Consider the following 18963-nt stretch of genomic DNA (forward strand, 5'->3'; position numbering starts at 1 on the left):
TCCTCCCATGTCAGCTTGGCCCAACAGCCAGGTTCATTTCTTTTATAGTTTGAGAGATAGGGTCTCCCTGTGTAGCTGTTGCTATTCCAGAATGTGCAATGTCGACCAGGCAGGTCTCAAACTCAGAGATCGACCTCGCCTTTTCACCCTGAAGGTGTGGCCCGCCATACCCGGCACAGTTCCTTATACCAAAACTTGATTGAGTATCCTTTGGGTTTATACCCAAAAGTGGTATTGCTTGGTCTTCAGGTAGGTTGTTTCCTAGTTTTCTGAGAAGTTGCCATACTAATTTCCAAAGCGACTGTGTCAGTTTGCACTCCCACCAGAAATGGAGGAGTGTTCCCTTTGCCCCACATCCTCTCCAACATAAGCTGTTAGTGTTTTCAATTTTGGCCATTCTGACAGGTATAAGATGGAATCTTAGAGTTGTTTTGATTTGCACTTTTCTGATGGCTAAAGATGTTGAGCATTTCCTTAAGTGTCTTTCAGCCATTTTAGATTCATCTGTTGAGAGTTCTCTGTTTAGGTTTGTATGCTCCCCTTTTCTTTAAAATTGGATTATTTGTTCTTTTGATGACCAATTTCTTGAGTTCTTTGTATATTTTGGAGATCAGACTTCTGTCTGATGTGGGGTTGGTGAAGATCTTTTCCCACTCTGTAGGCTGTCGTTTTGTATTGTTGACTGTGTCCTTTGCTTTACAGTAGGTTCTCCGTTTCAAGAGGTCCCGTTTATATTAACCCACTGTTTCTTTCAGTGTCTGTGCTGCTGGAGATATATTTAGGGAGTGGTCTCCTATGCCAATGTGTTCAAGTGTACTTCTCACTTTCTCTTCTTTGAGGTTTAGTGTGGTTGGTTTTATGTTGAGGTCTTTGATCCATCTGGACTTGAGTTTTGTGCATGGTGATAGATATGAATTTATTTTCATTCTTCTATATGTTGATATCCATGTATGACAGCACCATTTGTTGAATATGCTTTCTTTTTCCATTTTATATTGTTTCCTTCCTTGTCAAAGATCGATGTTTGTAGGTGTGTGGATTGATATCTGTGTCTTTTATTTGGTTCCATTGGCCCTCCTGTCTGTTTTTATGCCAATACCAGGCTGTTTTCAGCATTGTTATTTTTCATTGCAAGTAGATAGCATTGTAGACCACTCAGAAGTTAAATTTACAATTTGCATCAAACTTGGGACTCTAGCAACCATAAACAACCCCTGATTTCTTTTAGGAAAACAGTCAGATTTAAGTAGATTTAATACATTATGTACCAGTTAGTTGGAGATCTTCCTTATATTCAACTTAAAATGGATTATTTTTCTATTTTAGAAATAGAATTTCAGGGCTTCAGATAAGTTCAAGATCAAAATCAATTTAGAGAAATATCTTAAGAAGACCAAAATAGGTTTACTTATTTTGACACTAGGTGTATGAGTGTTTGCTGAATGTATATGACCACACCCTGCCTTAGTCTCTCTCAAGACAGAAGAGTATAACAGATCCCCCAGAACTGGAGGTAGGGATGGTTCTGGGCTACCATGTGGGTGCTGGCAATAGAACTCGGGTTCTCTGAAAGAGCAGCTGTGCTTTTAACTGCTGAGACATCACTCCAGACCCTAAAATGGACCTTTTAAAAAATTAGGAGTGGGGGTTGGAGAGATGGCTCAGAGGTTAAGAGCATTGCCTGCTTTTCCAAAGGTCCTGAGTTCAATTTCCAGCAACCACATGGTGACTCACAACCCTCTGTAATGGGGTCTGGTGCCCTCTTCTGGCCTGCAGGCATACACACAGACAGAATACTGTATACATAATAAATAAATAAACATTTTTAAAAAATTAAAAATTAGGCATGCATAAATGTATGTATGTATGTGTGTAGATGTGTGGAGGGTGGTCATGGACCACAGCTCCACGTGGGGTCAGACAACAGCTTACAGGAGTCAATCCTCTCTTTCCAGCACTGATCCCTGGTATTGGAGCTCAGGTCCTCGGGCGACATAGCAGAGACCTTCGCCCACTGGGCCATCTCACTGTCCCCAACGCTTCATTCATGTGTTGATGGTTTTCTAATGTGCCTGACACCCTGACCCTTCAGTCAAGCATGTCAGCACTACTACTCCACTGCCCCTTCCCAGGGCACCTATCTACACGGTTTCCTGCTTCCTGGTTTCCTAGATTAGCCAGCTCCCATCCTGTCTCTCAGAGGTTTAGTGAAAGATAGCTGCTTTCACTAAATTCTCTGCTAAAGAACCTCCCATAAGTTCCCACAAACTTGACAGTACATCAGTCTCCAAGACAACCGTGTTGTCCCTTGACATATTCTCATGAACTGACCCTTGATCTTGCCTCCTTTTCCAAGTGTCTCCAATAGATCTCAGACTCAGGGCTGTTTGTGGGTGGTGGCAGAGTGGTAAGGTGTCTTCTAGGCCAGTTCCTGGGGCTGGCTGTCTCAGGGGCAGTGCTCTTGCTGCCCTGCTAACATCTCCTCTGACTTCCTTGGTCTTCAAAGCTCTGAGCCACAGTTCTGAAAACCACAACCCCAAGTAATCAACACATCTAAAACATCAGGTTAGAAATATTATTCTGGAAAAATAATGAGAATTATTAACAAGGCATTGGTGATGTTTTCAAATGATTATTTATTTTAGAAACATAAAAAATGGCAGAACATTTTGATGGCATCCAAATTTTGGTAAGTATAACTTCCCAGATATAACAGTGAAGCTTTATCAAAGAAAGATGCGTGCATAATTGTATTTAGAAAGACACAGATCTTAGAAAATATTAGGTGACAAATGAATTAGATTTTTAAAATAAATTGCATTGATTAAGAAATAGATGAAAACAGAAAACATGGCTTAGAATGTCTGGCATCTCTGAGCACCCAGCCCATAGCCCGGTCATACAAATTCTCATCATGGTCAACCTGCCCTTTGATGAGCACCATCAGAAGTCACAACAGGCACCACGGCATATATAATCACCCCTAGGGGCCAAATGTTGAGAAATTGTATCCTTCACAAATGAAGATGTACCACAAGGACATTACTTCCTTTATGAAGGAAACACCAACATTTCAAATGCACAATACTCGCATATAAACTCAATGCTGTAAACACCTTCACAGGTGTTAATGTACAGCACAGATAAAACTACAATTCGAATATAAAACATATATACTTCGAACCGTAAAAGAATAATATCGGTTTTAAAACCATATTATCAAGACTTCAAAAGGGAACAATGTTATAAAGAGAAACTGAGGCACATGCTATAGTCCCATAGAGAGTACTTGCATGTCCTCATTCCTGACACTTGTTGGCCTTTTGAAGCCTTACATCAACAGATACACTGTTTTCTTAAGACGCAATGTACAATTGTATTTCTTTTATACATATCTTTGACCTTTTCAGGAACCTCCCGTATTTCCTACTTGCTGCTGTGAGCAGTGTCCATTTACTTTCTGCAAACCCTGCGCCTTGGCTCTGTGATTTGGGACATGTGAAAAGTCCTTCTTAGGGTTGTGACACACAAACCACAGATTTAACAGCAATAGCACACACAGCTGAGCAGCAACACTGTGACCAAATGTTGCCCTACAATGCCTTCTTCATCATTTCCTTCACAATCTTCTCTAGGGAGAGTGTCTTCCATGATTAGAGTCCCCATGCATTTCCTCAGCAAGAAGGATGGCTATGCAGATTGGGACAATTTTTGGCCTTTTGATTATTTTCTTAAGTATTTATTTTGAGGCCTGGTCTTTCCTCACACCCCTCGCAGTCCTGGAACTCTCCGTGTAGACTAAGATGACCAGCCTTATTCTAAGAACTGGAATTAAAAGCATCAGTCACATCCCTTGGCTTAGGGACACATTTTTTAAAGCACTATTTTACCATTGCCTTCTTCAATGGCCAATCCCTTTCCCAGAATTTCATTTTTATATTTGTTAAGTTATCCAAAGACATATTTTCCATATTTTAACAGAATGAAAGAATATTATCACCTACAAAACGTGAACTATCATGGCACCAAAGTCCATTTTCTATGACAGGCAGTCTCAAACATGAGTTAGGACAATCCTCGAAAAGTAAAGTATCTAATTCTATGTGTTTAAAAGTTCAGAGGCAGACTGATCACTACAGTTTAACCTTGATACACTGGTCCTAAGACTTCATCAAGTGACTTCTCTAGGTCCCTTACTGTCTTAGTTGTCAGACGATACTTTCTGGGGTAACTTATTATCGAGCTTGAATCATATAGAGACACTGCCCTATGACCCAAGTACGTTATCTTTATCCCAATACCTATTTTACCAGTGAAACCGCCAAGATTCACCAGCTTCTGCTTTAAAGTTAGTGCAGTTTGTTTACAATCATTCTTTAACTTAGTGCCCAGGTCCCTCAGAACAGAACTGTCGCCTTCCAGCTCCTCCTCTCCCTGGACAAAGCTGTGCAGGGTCAGGAGACTGTCCTGGGAAATATGAAGCACATCCAAGATGACTTCCTGCTTCCTCTGCAAGCCCAGACTTAAAGCCAAGCTCTTAGAGATGATCAGCCTTCCCTGACGAAGTGAGCCCAGCTCTGTCTGAAGTAACTGCCCATATCTTTCATGTTCTGAGCACAGCTCCATGCGGAGGCCTTCTGGAGGGCATGGCACCTTTCTAGACAGCACTAGAAAAATAAATAAATACACCAAATTATAAAACAAAAATGTCATGAATGTCCTGTATGAGCTATCACCAAACAGCTGGTAAGTCCCACACTTTGCATCACAACCCAGAAGGTGAACACACAAGACACCAAACGATAATTCAAGAACAGAAGGGCAGCAGCGCAAGGGGGACTTAGAAACACAGTCTCTGCAAAGAGAGAGCTTTGGAAGCAGCTGAACACTCACATTCCCACCTTTTCCATAACATGGTGCAGCAGGAGCCTGCTCTGGTACTCAATGAATCGGAAGAGTCAGGGGAGCAAAGGACAGACCTAGTCCTGAAGACAGAAAAGTCAGGTATCAGGAAGCAACAAAGAGGTGATGAGACAGAAGGAAAGTGAGGAGAAACAGGACGTCTCCACAGAGCAAAGGAGGGAGCAGAGCACATTCCCAGAGCTCAAGGGATGGGGAGAGGACGCCTCAGAGGAGAACACAAGGTAGGCTAGACTTCCCTGTGAGCACAGACTGGCAATCACGGCCATAGGGTCAATTCATAGTTCTTGAAAACCTGTTTCCAGTACAGGAGTTTGAAGGGACACTGTCATCTTCTACCTGTCAGGTTGACATTGGAGAGGAAGTCCGTTTTGTCTGTCCTCCTTTGTCAGAGTGTTACATGTAGCCAGGTGCTAGTGTGTGTGTGTGTGTGTGTGTGTGTGTGTGTTCTGGTGCTGGCAGGGTGGTATGGGGTGGTTAATGTTTGAGACAAAGTTATTCTAGGGACCTGAAAGGGACCTGACAGCAAATCAATCCCAATGCAGAAAGCCTGGAGACAGATTTCAGCACAGAGACCTATTGAGGCGAGAAGGCCTGAACACAGTCACAGCAACCAACCTAGGAAGTCACATTACCACTACCTGGAAGGTGGGCACTCTGTTGCTGGGCTTCTGGAATGTCAGTAGCAAAGCAGCTACAGAAACATGGTGGTGGGCTGCTTGATTGAAGGGTCTGTTTATATTTTTGCTTGGAAAAACCTGAGAAGACAGAAAAGGTAATTTTAAATTTCTCACAGGTCATACTGTTCTCTAACTAGAGCAATGTGTTTTAAGAGTCCAAGTTGAACTGTGTTTTCCTAAGAGAAAAAGGGTTAGATATTGAGGTTAGATTTTGAGGTCAAATGCAATTTGCAAAATTCAGTTTTGATGATAGTGAAGTTCTCAACAGTACACTTACATAAAGCATAACTGCAAAAAGCGCACTAAGAGTTCCTGAATGTGTTAACAACTAAGTGGGTCTGCTTTACTTTGTACTAAGTGACATTTAGACAGACATCCCATAGACCATGCTGGTGCAAACCCACAATGTGGACCTTGTGCCCCAAGTGCCTCACCACGCCCAGTTTATGAGTTTACAAAGCAGAACGATTGAAACCAGGGCTTCACGGATGCTAGGCAACCACTCTGTCACCTCAGATATGTCCCCAGGTTTGGTTTCTTTTTAAAGCTGGTAAATCCAGAAGGAATGAAGGCTGGGAAAGAAGTGGGTTTGTGCAGAGATGGGGAAGCTGGCACTGGGAGAGTGCAGAAGTTTCTCGTGTTCATGTCAGCTGGGCATTCTTAGTCGAAGGGAGTTAAAAGGCCAGCATTTTTTCCTTCTGAGAAAAATTCAGGGCTCTATTTTGTATACAAATGTGAGGAGGAGGAAGTTTTAAGGCAGAGGCACAAATGACAATAAAGAGGTAAATAAAAACAAAGGAGCAGATAAGATGGTGAGGTTTCTGAACTGAACACAGGGTACCACAGGACCCGGGGTTATGGAGACAATCCATGGTGGGTGAGAGCATCAAAATGCCCAAACAAAGGGACATTCTCTTTGCTTTACTCGGTTTTTTAATGCATTTGTCACTGTTAGTGAAGGATGAGGGACACAGAAAGTTGACCCTGAGAAATGGGATCAGTGCAGTGGGAGCCTGGGGTGGGCTCCAGGAGCCTGCGCAGAAGGAGGGATTTGGACAGACAAGCTAGTTATAGTCTGAAAGAGGCAGGGAGAACTCGATAGGCAACTCTGGGTGGATGCGCAGAAATTCAGGGAACAGATAGGACAGCGTCCATGAGAGGCTCTGTTGATCGGCTTTCTGATGGAAACGGGCACTCCAGTGAGGTTAGGGCTAGAGAAACTTTCAGGATTCTGTTACAAGAAGTTGGGCTGTGTTTTGCCCATGGCCTGAGTCTTGACAGGGATCTTAGCTTAACCTACTGTTGGAGGTGACAAGACCCTTGAGGGGAATTATGGGGCCTGGTCCCCTTTCGTCTTCCTGCTTTAGTCCTGGCCACTGGAGAAGCAGGCTGTGTCACACTTGGTCATTGTGAAGGAAATAGCTAATAGCATTACTGAAAGCAGCTAACATACTTTCTGTAGGGAATCTAAGTATGCTTTAGTCCTGGCCACTGGAGAAGCAGGCTGTGTCACATTTACTCATTGTGAAGGAAATAGCTCATAGCCTTACTGAAAGCAGCTAACATACTTTCTGTAGGGAATGTCCTAAGTGGACAGAAGAAACAGGAGGTTGTGAGCTCTGGATAGTATCTAGCAGAGATCAGTAAATGAGGAGTTAGATGTTGCCTAGGCCCCAGAAAGCAATCTTCTAACTCCCCCTGAGCAAATTAGAAAAGTGATTGTTACTCCCCCTTCCCAAACCTGATGTGGCTTCCATCTGGAGCTTGACCCATTCCTCTGAGGTAATTCTCTTCACTTCCGTGTCTTCCACGCGCCAGGACTCAGGCTCTGCAGCGAACACAGCACAGCAGAATCTCTCCACTCTGAGTGCACACACATATGAGCACACGGCTCCCTGTCTGAGGACTGGGATGAATTTGCATGTGTACTGTATCTTCTCCTGCTCCTCACAGAAGTGCCCGACAGGCAGCTCTCTGATGCACTCCTCTATTTCACTCTCTAGATTCTCAAGATCTCCTTTCTCTGCTTCAAAACCAATTATTTGTCCTTTTTCCAAATCTAAACCAATGAACAAATATCCCCCATCAGTGTTTGCAAATGCAGAAACAGTTTTAGGAAGAATCTCTAAAATCTTTTCTTTAGGGGACATTTTAACTTCTGCATGTTTGGATTTAGTGAAAGAGAATGTCTCCTCGTAGGTTAACTTTGCTCTGTTAAAAAATGTGGCAAGGCGTTCATCAGAGTCATGTGATCCAGGCAAGCTCTGTCTTGAACGTGATCTCCCTTCAAAGTCTTTCTTGGGTTTGAGGAACTGCACTGTGTCAGGACCTTTCAGTTCATCTGAAGTTGACAAATTTCTCACATAAAAGTTGGTTTTCAAGGTGAGGACACACTGACCAGAGATATCTGGGATCCATGGTTTCACAAAAATTAAAAAGTACCCTTTGTTCTGCATGTAGTCTAGATATTTATGCGAAAATGAAAGCATTTTATGAAATGATTCTTCCAAATCAAGTCCTATTCCATCTCTGCTGAGGCTGTAATTTGAATTCTTAATGTGAGCCTTGACCACGCCCCCTCCAGAATTCAGCAGAGTGCACACAGCCTGTGAGATACTGTGGGCCTCGCTCCTTCTCAGCTGTGGATCTTTCAATTCTTTCTTTTTGGTTGTCTTCCTATTCTCCTCTCCCAGTGTGATTTCTCCTACAGACAGAACCAGTTCGGCATAGTCCGTCTCCTGGTCAATGCTGATGCTCATTTCCTGAGCACTTGCTCTCTTTCCCAGATGAAATCCTTTCCTGTAAAACAGACAGAGCCATTAGAGCAGGAGCCAACCAGTGAGAGCCAGCTCTGCTTTACAGAACAAACAGTACAAGCACCTGAGCTGCTCTGGATGAGTCAGTGTGAAGGTCGGACCTATGTTTTGTTTATGGGTTGTTTGACAAATTTTGAACTGACTACAGTAGCTTGTGAACTTGGTAAATTTTCACATTGGCTGTTGTGATTATATATAATCCTCTTCTCGTCATTTTAAACTAATAAACTTCTTTGTGTATATTCATCATTTATGGCCCTGTGTTATATAAGGGACATTTAGAAATTTTAGTCTATTTACTTTACTACTTTATGCATATGTGTTTTTTGCCTGCATGTATGTAGGTGCACCACAGGTATGCCAGGTGCCCATGGAGGTCAGAAAAGTGTGTTGGATTCCTCAGGATTGGAGTTGGTGATTGTGAGCCCCCATATGAGTGCTGGGAATCTGCCCCGTGTCCTCTGTAAGAACAAGGGCTCTTAAGCACTGAGCCAGCTCTCCAGCCCCTAGAGAAGGACATTTAACCTAGGTGAATGCTGCACACTGAGTATATTCTCCTGTCTGACCTTTCTTTGATGTCCCCTATGCCCACTTAAATAATTTCACCTCTTCTTTCATGTCTTATACACACCCGTGATTTTATGGATGTATAATCTATAAACTCTAGGAAATACAACCTAGAGGAAATGTCTGAGATTTGTCTCTCTAGCACTGACTTGATTCACTGAGTGTGAGCATGTCCCATGGTCTCCACTCCCCACAGAGGTTGGGATGACACTCAGGGCTTTGTATTTGTGAGGTGAGCATTCTCCATGTGGCACACCACAGCCCTTCCTTCCTCACTCTCCATCTCCCTCCTGGTGTGTTTTTTAAGCTCTTGGGTCTTGATTTTCTCTTTTCATTTTCTCGGGACTTTTGTTTCTAATCCTGTGAAGTCTTCTTTGTACCATTGCTTAGGAGCACTCTGTTCTGTCCTAGGACTCTGAGCTTCCGACTTTCCTTCTGGGCTGCTTCCTAATTTCTTCCCACCATGACAAATCAGTTAGTTCACATACCTTGAGTCTTTCAAGCGTCCTGACCTGGCAGGCTGTCTTCTCTGGAGAACATTTGCCGAGAGCTGATCAGAGGGCTCTGCGAGGGTCTGTGGATTCACACCTTTCACCGACATTGGGCTGTTGGCAGGCATTGCTCCTTTCAATAACTTCTCAACTGCTTTCTGACACTCTGCTTTCTGGGGACAAAAACCATGTTAGTTTTCATGATAGCAATGCACATAATATTGGACTCGTTCTTTTTTGTTTGTTTATTTGCCTGTGTTCAGTTCCTGAACACAGTGCCTGTGTTCATGTAGGTTATTTTATCACACTGTGAACACTGAGATTGCATTATTTACTAGAAAAACCTATTTCTCCTTGTGACGTGACTCAGCTCTAGCACACACCTTTAACCCAAGAGTTTTCTGCTTGAATCTTGTTAACGGGAGTAAATAAAATGAACCATAGTTCAAGAGGTGGAGCAAGCAACCAGTTGATGAGGAAAAAATCCATAGACGGTGAGAGGGAGTCCAGAGGATGAAGGAAGAGAGAGACGCACAGGAAGTAGAAGGGAGGGACATTCATTTGGGGGAGTTTTAATTGACAGTATAGGAGAAAACTCCTTTTTTGAGATGTTGATAGAAGAGGAAGCAGTTGCCTCTCTAAGCTAGGAGGCTTTCACCCCAGCATCTGACTCTCAAGTCTGTATTGGTAAAATTGAATGATTAGTTAAAAACAACAGCTCCTTTTGATGTTCCCTGGCTTAGTGGTTTCATTGGTTTTTTTCTTCAGTTTACAGGTTTGTTTTTCTGTCTACTCGGTCTAATATTGGGCATTTCCAATTATTTTAAAAAATTCAACTAGTGTAGTTTTGAAAATCCTGTTTGGTTCTTTCATATGCTATTTAATTAGTGAATTCATATTCCAAAGTGACCATCCTGGTCCCCGTCTTTCCTGAGAGTAGTTCTCAGAACCCCAGCCAGGGCAACTCCACTGTGCAATGAAGCTGCTCTTCCCTGCTCCACGTGACAGACGACAGGAGCACACAGCATCCGTCCACACCAGGACAGTCCTGCTGATGTCAGCAACTCCAACAGGGCTGGACACCTGGCTTAGTGCTTTAGAGCCCTGACTGCTCTTCCAGAGCACCCTTGCTCAGTTCCCACCATGCACAGATGATGTGGGATTCCCCTCTGTATGCTGTGAAGATGTTTTTATTACCATTGGTTAATTTAAAAAAAAAAACAAACAAACCTGCTATGGGCCTATGGCAGCACAGGAGGGAGCAAGGCTGGAATTCCAAGCAGAGATGGAGGAGAAAAGAAGGCAAAGTCAAGGAAATGCCAGGCAGCTGTCAAAAGAGACAGATGCTGGAGATTTATCCGGTATGCCACAGCCTTGTGGCAATACGCAGAATAATAGGAATGGGTTCCTTTAAGATGTAAGAGTTAATAAGAAGCCCAAGCTAACAGGCCAAGCAGTGTTTTCATTAATATAATTACTTAATATAATTTTCTGTGTGATTATTTTGGGTCTGAGCTGCTGGGAAATGAACTGAGCAGTCTCAGCCTACACATGTGGTACTTCATACATGTGGTGCCAACACATGCATGCAGGCAAAGCACCAATACACACAAAAATAGTTTAAAATTGTTTTAAACACAACTTTCCCTTGATGATCATATACTTGAATTACTACTACACTCAACCTCGGTCTGAAGAGCTTCCCTCTGCAGTGGTCAGTGGTTAATGCAGAGACTCATCACTGCTCAAATGTTGGGAAGAATTGGCTACTGAGTTCCCCTCCTTAAATGAAAAAAAAAATATGGCCCGCCCTGTCAGTGCAGAAGACGGCACATGAAGAATGTCGGGGCTGAGAGCTGGAGCCGGAGAAACGGGTCGTGTTGAGGAGAACTTGCTGTTCTTCTAGAGGACTCAGGTTTGCTGCACTGCACTGAGTGGCAGCGCATTACCATCTGCAGCCCAGGACCAGGGATAAGGATCCTCTCCTGACCTCTGTGTACACACACACACACACACACACACACACACACACACACACACACATAACGATAAATAAATCCATTAAGATATTGTAAAAGCAGGAGGGTGAGGTGGAATATGGAGAAGTTCTGTCTCTGGACATGACGAGGCCTCTGTACTCATGAACTCCCCATAGTGTCAGCACAGGCACCAGACCAACCCAAAAAAGCCACACTGTGTCCAACAGGTTTGACTGGACACGGTGGGCCACAGTTAATTAATTAATTAGTAAGAGAGAGAAGATAAGGCAGGAAAGTGTTTGGAATGGAGAAAGGGAGGGGAGGTGCATAGGTTCAGGATACATTGTTACACACATGAAATTATCCAATAATAAAGATATTCTATTAAAGACAGTACAATAAAAACCCACAGTAGTTGCTCTCCTGGGAATATGACCTAAAGAATCTAAGTCTCTTAATCATCATGTAGTTACACACACACACACACACACACACACACACACACTGTGTGTCACCTTCCTCTTCACAGCAGCCGAGTAGCTGACTCAAATAGCCTGTCAGCAGGCGAGTGGATGAGGAGCACACGGCTGGCGATGCACAATCCAGCCGACTACATCCTCATTCTGTACTGAGGGTTTATTCAGCCATAGGGACGAATGAAGTGCATCGTTGCAGGAAAGTGGATGGAGCTGAGGAGTGTCATAAGGGAAGTGATACAGAAAGACAGACATCACGTGTTTACTCTCACATGCAGAATGAAACCCCTAAAAGGTATTAAAGTACAAGGGCCGGAAGAGGAACAGGAGGGGAGGGGGAGAACAGAGAATAAAGAGGGGTTCCCATGACCAAAGGACATCTCGTGGGTGACAACGTCAGAGTGAAGCCCCTTATTCAGTAAAAACGAATACCAATCAATAAGAAAGAGGCTCCTGTAGAGGGAAAACATCACCACCACCAACAAATCAATTTTCTCAGCATGACTTCCAGCCTGAGGTGTTTTGAACTGCAGCTGCTTTGCTGCACTGACGCTAGGGGGCACTCTCACACAAAACGACAGCGAAGACACCTTGGACAAGGGGAGCTGCAGAGATGTGGGAGGATAAGGTGGGGCACTTCAGTGTCTTGGCCAATGGCAAATAAATGCAACTCTCCTAGCCTGTCCCTGTTGTGAGCTAACCCCACTGAGCTCATCTGACTTCAGGGAACCGAGTTTGCCTGAGTCACTTGTGCTGTCCTTGCCAGCTCGGTGTGGATGCTCAGGATTCTTTTATGCCCTGTAGAGTTTTAGCTCTCTGAGCATGTTTGAGTGTGCTGTGTGTGTGTATTATAGCTGAAATTTTTTGAATGTTTTTTCCCGCTGTGTATGTCTGTGAATCACTAATATCCCTGGTGTCTTTGGCAGTCAGAAGATGACATTAGGACATCTGACTTGGAGGCACAAATGGTTGTGAGCTGCCCTGTGGGTGCCAGGACCAGGTCTTCTAGAAGAGCAGCCAGTGCTCTGAATTGCTGAGCCATCTATCCTTGTCAGTCTTTCTTCAGCCTTCCTTTCTTCATTTGCTAACGTAAATGCCGTGTATTCAGAGTGCAGAATACCCATATGAAATATGTACATATTATGGGATGGTTAAATTAAGTTAATTAACTTGTGGATTGTTTGATACAAATATGATAAAACTGTCATTTTGTGTGAAGAACACTAAACACCTACTTCTAGAGTTAGGCCTGGTGGTGCATCCCATAATCCTGGTACCCAGGAGAACAAGGCAGAAACTGCACAACTTCAAAGTCAAGCTTGGAATGTAGAGTGAGTTCAACATCAGCCTGAGTAACGTAAGCGAAACTCCCTCTCCAAATAGAAAGTAATCAGAGGATTGGAACAGAACAGCTGCCCAGCATGTTCTCAGCCCTGCCTTCAACCCTCAGCACCACAAATACGAAGTCTAATTTTGGTGTCTTTCCAGGTAGAACACACTACTGTTTGCTGCAGGCACCCTGTACTGCACTTCTCCTCTTACATGACAGATAGTTGATAGCCTTTCAGCATGCGAGCCCCCTCCCTGCTCACTGCCACCCTAACTTCTCCTGTCATCTGAGTTTCTTTAGATTCCTTATGTAAGTGAATTCATACAGGATTTCCCTTTCTGTGCCTGGCTTATTATACAGAACATATTGTCATTAGGTTCTTCCATGTGTTTACAAGTGACTATATTTCCCTGCTTTTAAGGCTCCATCTCAGTCCGCTGTATGTGTACTACATATTCTCTGCTTCTCATCCATCCATGATTTCATATTTTGACTTTTTCAAAAATGCAGCAACAGCCAGGGACATGCAGCTGTCTCTCTGCCATAATGATCTCATTTCCCTGGACAAGCCTAGTGGTGTCTCTCACTAGTTGAGCTGCCACTGTGTTCTCCAATTTACCCACTCTAATTCATACGCTCACCCACGCTGTGCTGGGTTCTCTTTACTCCACATCTGTGACAACATTTCTCTTTCATCTTTCTGGTAACAGTCACTGCAGAATCAGGAGCTGGAGAGACAGGCTCCATCGTTAAGAGCACCTGCTGCTCTTGCAGAAGATTCAAGTTCCATACATGCACATAAAATAAATTAGTCTTATAAAAAGTAAGGATGCTGAAGGATAGCTCAGCAGTTAAAGCACTGGCTGCTCCCCCAGGGGACCTGGTTCAGTTCCTAGCACCCACATGATGACTTAACCTTCTATACCTCCAGTTCCAGGAAATCTGTCACCCTCTTTACTTCTACAGAGCAACAGGCACATACATGGTGTACCTACATACATGAAGACAATAAATAATAATTATTATAAAATAGTTATTTTTCTAGTATAAATATAATAATTAAAATAATAAATTGCCCAGTCATTGTGACAAGAATAAATCATATTTCACTGTTCTTCTTGTACCTCCTCAAAGATTATGACTTTAAATTTTTGTCAAGTATCTCTTTGGCATTTGTGAATCTGCGTTGAATGTTTCCCCTCGCCTCTATCCAGCTGTGGACTCCTGAACTGATGGGGTTCTGGGACGTCTCTTCTTTCAGCACCCTAGCTTTGGGGTCTGAAAATTATCTTTTTAGCTCATTTTTAGCTGAAGTGTATCTTTAGTGTGAGTTCCAATTTCATTCTTCTCTGTGTAGAGATCTTTCGTCAGTTTCTGGTTGTAGGGTTAGTGCTCTAAGAGGATGGGACTCTGGAGATCTACATAAACCCCTCTTCCTCTGCCTCACCAGCCAGACTTAGACCAAGCATAATTCAGCACCCTTAATTCTTCCCTTTCCCCAAATAGAGGAAAGCATTTGCTCTCACCAAACTCCTGCAGGATTCAGGTCCCCAGAAGTCTGTGCGTTGGGAGAAGAGGTTGTGGAGATGCCAAGGATCCAAAGATCCTAGAAGAAACAGAAACTATTCAGGGTTTACAGGAAACGTTGTGTTGTTGAATCATCAACTCTTACTCATCGCGGAATAGACAGGACCTGCTCTTGGGGTGAGGACAGAAAGAGAAATATAATGAGTCTGCAGGATGCTGGCGTGAACCTGCCTCACCCTACCTTGTGCTGGAATCTAGTTGCTTGAAGTCCTTTTTGCTCAAGGGAGGGAATTTCACGTTGTGCAGCCTCCTCCAGAGCAGGAGCCCTGCAAGGACGAGAGTTCCTTCAGTGCCGAATGTGGCTTCTCCTGGATAAATACTTAACCTTCATGAGTTCTGGTTTTGTTTCCTTGTTGTTATTGTTTGTTTCATACTTCCATAGAGGGAATAAAGCAGTTTTGTTCCTTTGTCTTCTTTCTCTCTCGGCCCAGAGTTACCCAAATTCTGTTCCCCAACCTTGTTCCCACCTCAGCCTCCAAAGTACCCATGATCATGGGCACACCCATCACTCTGTTGTCATTTCTAGGGCAGAGTTCAATCTGTCAGCATTTGACTTAAGCGTCTGCACCTATGATGTTCTTCTTAGCATAACTGTTGAAACATGCTGGTGTTAATTTTTCATAACTTCATGAAAGGAGGGGGGAGTGCTGGGCCGAAGCTCAATGGCAGAGGTCTGCCCTGATGTGTGGACCGTTCTGGATAGAACACCATGCAGCACATCCATTATCCTACAGCTGAAGGAAGTACCATTTCACCGACATGATGAGCTTTCTTTCCCTCATGGGCAAGTTCATCATGGTTTGCCATCCTGGCAAAAATTAAAGCAGAAAGTTTGGAATTTTGTTTTGCTCTGCAGTCATGTTTCATTTACAATTAGTTTGTAAAATAATGATTAGCAGCTTCTGTCAAAACCCTGAAAACTGTAGCTTTTTAAAATGAGTCATTTGATTCACGTATGTATGTGTACCACACTTGTGACTGGTGCTCAGGGAGTTCTGAAGAGAGATCCCTGGAACTGTAATTAGGGATGTTGGTGAGCCACCATGCTGGGAACTAAACCCAGGTCCTCTACAAGAGCAGCAAGTGCTCTGAACCTCTACACCATCCCAGTGCCTGTAAATTGCTCCTAAATTCATATTCATGTTAATGCATCAGTCCTTCTTACTATCACGACAGCTGAGATTGGAGATGGGTTCCAGACGGTTAGAGCAATATATATGAGGATCAGACACCATCATAAATGAGGCATGAGGATAGTAATCATATCTACTGATTTTTATTTATAATTCATTTTTATTTATGTATTTTGAGATGGGATCTTTCTATGTCCACTTGGCTGACCTCGACCCATCAGACTGGCCTTTAACTCACAGAGATCCACCTGCCCATGCATCCTGAGAGCTGGAATTAAAGGCATGAGTCAACCCTCCTGGCCACAGCTATTGAATTTCATTAGGCCCAAGGGTTCTCTCATAAATATCCTCAAATCTACATGTAGATGTGGTGCAGGGATATAAAGATTATACTGGGAGCTGGGAATCCTGAGAAGATACACAAAATAATTAAATCACAGAAAACAAAAGTAGAATCCTGAAGTAAAACAGCCTTGTGGGAAAGAAGTTTGTTTTGACTCCAGGAATCCAAATCAGAATAAACCATGAGGATGCATCTGAATCGTGACTTGTTTTACAAGAAGGTAATATCATCTAAGACTGCAAAAACTATATAGGAACACTAAAGAAGTTTCTGGAAGCTGAACTACTAGGTCAAGTGATAAAACTGCTTATATATTTTATATTCACCATTGGGGTTTCCCCAACAACAATTTTCTCTTGGGCAGGGGTGTGGATGCACACACAGCACCTGATAGGACACAGGCCTAGGATTCCGTATCTATTATAAACCATCATGTTCCTCTATGTTCTCCAAGTACCCAGAGCAAGGAGGAAAACACTGTTCCAAGATGAGTTCAGACTGGCCATACATTCAGATAGGTCCCAGCTAAGGAAAACATTGAACACACTGCTGAAAGTTCATAGTCAGGCTAAAGAAAGAAGTTTGGTCTCCCAAGAAATGAACAGCGAGGAAGCCAGATGTGTGTGATCACTCAAATGTAGACTGAATGCCTAACCATGATGTTCATGTGATGTAACTGAGCTAGAAACTCGCAGGAAGTTGTGTGTTCTCACTCTGATGAGCATTCTGGTTCACGGGAGAGCTACTTAGTGTGTGTTAGCGCCAGTCAGTACCAATTTCTACACAGGAGAGCAGCCCCAGATGTGAGTCACTTTGCCCAGTGCCCTGCCAGAGATCCTCATCTCCATCTAAAAGGCTGCAAGGAGCCAAGCATGGTGTTGGCCTTGGGAGCCTGCTGTGGGCATCCTGAGCTTGAGGCAGGCAGTACACACACTGTGTTCTGGCCAGTTCTGGCCAGCCTAGGGTACACACCAAGACCCTGTCTGCCTCCCTCCCCTCTAAAATACTAAAACAAAACCATAACCAAACTACACTGGGTCTAAAGCTATTGTACTGCCGAGAAAGATACAGTTTCCTTTCTGCCCAGTTAGTAGTTGCAGCCCCACCCTGTTCTCTGCTCTGCTGAGCAGTCTCAGTTCCTCATTCCTTACCAGCCCCTCCTGTCCTGCACCCTCCTTACCAGGTCCAGTCCTAAGCCAGCACCCCTAGATCACCATCCATAATGAAGGAGGCGGAAATCATATCTCACACCAAAGGGCAAAATGACAGTGACCCTAAGATTATTAAAACCCGAGGGTGATACCATGCAGTCACATTTAGAGGAGCTGTGGGCTAGCCTGGGGCAATGACCATCTCAGTTCTAGGGCCCATCTATGAAAACTGACTATGGTTCATATTCATTACCTTCAGGCACACGACTGTGATTCTGTCTTTCAAAACCAAGGCAGATGCCAGAGTTCACCAATTCCCAAGAGTGACATAAAGCTCACTCAAGTCCTGGACCCCTGGGTCTAATTTACCAGATTTCCTTCTGACATTGTAGCATTGAGTTTGGGGACATTCTCTCAGAAAGGAACTGGGGTTCAGGGTGTCCAGTCAACTGTCTTTGGAAGTAAAGAGGATGACATTCAGATGTCCTTCCTTTCCCACAAATGCAGGTTGGTAGGAAAGCAGAGAAAGGGTGGCCAGGAGAGGAAGGACCTGCTTTCTGTGGAACAGCAGCAAATACCTAAGCCTTGACCATACTGTCTCTTTCTCTTCTGGGTTGGCACTGTGCATTTCCCTTGGAAAAGCAAAGTTCCCATCTTCTAAATTACAAAGTTCCATAGGGGCTGATTTCTTCCTGGCTCTAGAGTGCTGCTCCTCCCCTTCCGGGAACCATATTTTCTTACCTTGCAACAGGGTCAGGTCTCCAGAAGAACAGGGAACCCTCAAGAGACTCTAGAGAGTCACAAAAGCCTGTTATACACAGCCCCTTCATGACCTCCCTATTCCTGCCTCACTAGTCAGTCACAGAACAAGCATAGTAGGTTCTCTCAGCAACTTAAAGCCCCCCTTCCTCTCTAAGAGAGGAAGACATTTACTCTCACCTCAGCTCCGGTGACTCCCAAGTCCTCAGCAGCCTGTGCTTTGACAGAAGAGTCTATGAAGATGCCAAGGAGTCAAGATTCCTACAAGGAAACCATGTTGGGTTTACCTGAGAGGGATGGGTTGTGCTGGCAACTCCCCCACTCCACATCCCCCAGGTGTCAGTAAGCTGACAGGCCCTGACATTGGGTGGGAAAAGGAAGAGACAGTGGGGTCAAGGATGCTGCAATGGACCTGGCTCACTTACTCAGCGTCCTGGAAGCTGAGTTCACTGACTCTCAGAGCTCTGGTAGGCTTCCAGTTGTTTCTCTTGTCCAGAGATGAACGAGGTATACATTGGGTGGCTAAAACCCCCCCTTGACAGTCTCCTAGAGAGCAACTGGCTTATATATAGCCAAGGTGTGGTTGCTTGATGCCCTGAAGTGGACTGGTTTTATGAATTAAACTGTGCTGTACGCTGGAACTTTGAGCCTTGCGTCACTCCAGGAAGTATGATGGGGAACTTCCCCGCTCTGTGTAATCCTCACTCAAAATGGACGAAGACAAGAACAAG

The 18963-nt window shown here is 43.9% G+C and overlaps 1 protein-coding gene across 3 annotated transcripts; it reads right to left on the reverse strand.

Annotated features, from left to right (window-relative positions):
- Window positions 1-2616: 2616 nt before the first annotated feature.
- On the reverse strand, window positions 2617-18749 carry LOC148120847 (schlafen family member 2-like). Of its 3 annotated transcripts, XM_087910170.1 has the most exons (8): window positions 18658-18749; window positions 18413-18493; window positions 15028-15112; window positions 14786-14865; window positions 9472-9647; window positions 7342-8399; window positions 5559-5678; window positions 2617-4667 (listed from the first exon to the last, which is right to left on the reverse strand). In XM_087910170.1, exons 5-8 carry the CDS (start codon window positions 9600-9602, stop codon window positions 4141-4143), a joined length of 1836 nt encoding a protein of 611 aa, XP_087766296.1. In that variant the 5' UTR covers window positions 9603-9647; window positions 14786-14865; window positions 15028-15112; window positions 18413-18493; window positions 18658-18749; the 3' UTR covers window positions 2617-4140. The 3 variants fall into 3 exon arrangements, with proteins under 3 accessions (XP_087766296.1, XP_087766295.1, XP_087766297.1); XM_087910169.1 differs by lacking the exons at window positions 18413-18493; window positions 18658-18749 and having other exon boundaries at window positions 15028-15515; XM_087910171.1 differs by lacking the exons at window positions 18413-18493; window positions 18658-18749 and having other exon boundaries at window positions 5562-5678; window positions 15028-15511.
- Window positions 18750-18963: the final 214 nt, after the last annotated feature.

This window comes from Myodes glareolus, chromosome 9 (assembly GCF_982192425.1).
Source record: "Myodes glareolus chromosome 9, mMyoGla1.1, whole genome shotgun sequence".
Taxonomy (NCBI): domain Eukaryota; kingdom Metazoa; phylum Chordata; class Mammalia; order Rodentia; family Cricetidae; genus Myodes; species Myodes glareolus.

Bases quoted from the DNA above. Each gene is read 5' to 3' on its own strand.
- LOC148120847 (XM_087910170.1), bottom strand. From the start codon at position 9,602: ATGCCTGCCAACAGCCCAATGTCGGTGAAAGGTGTGAATCCACAGACC. The intron at 8,400-9,471 runs GTATGTGAACTA...TCTGTTTTACAG, and splicing joins GGACGCTTGAAAGACTCAAG to GAAAGGATTTCATCTGGGAA. The intron at 5,679-7,341 runs GTTTGGGAAGGG...CTGTCTTCTCAG, and splicing joins CCAGATGGAAGCCACATCAG to GTTTTTCCAAGCAAAAATAT.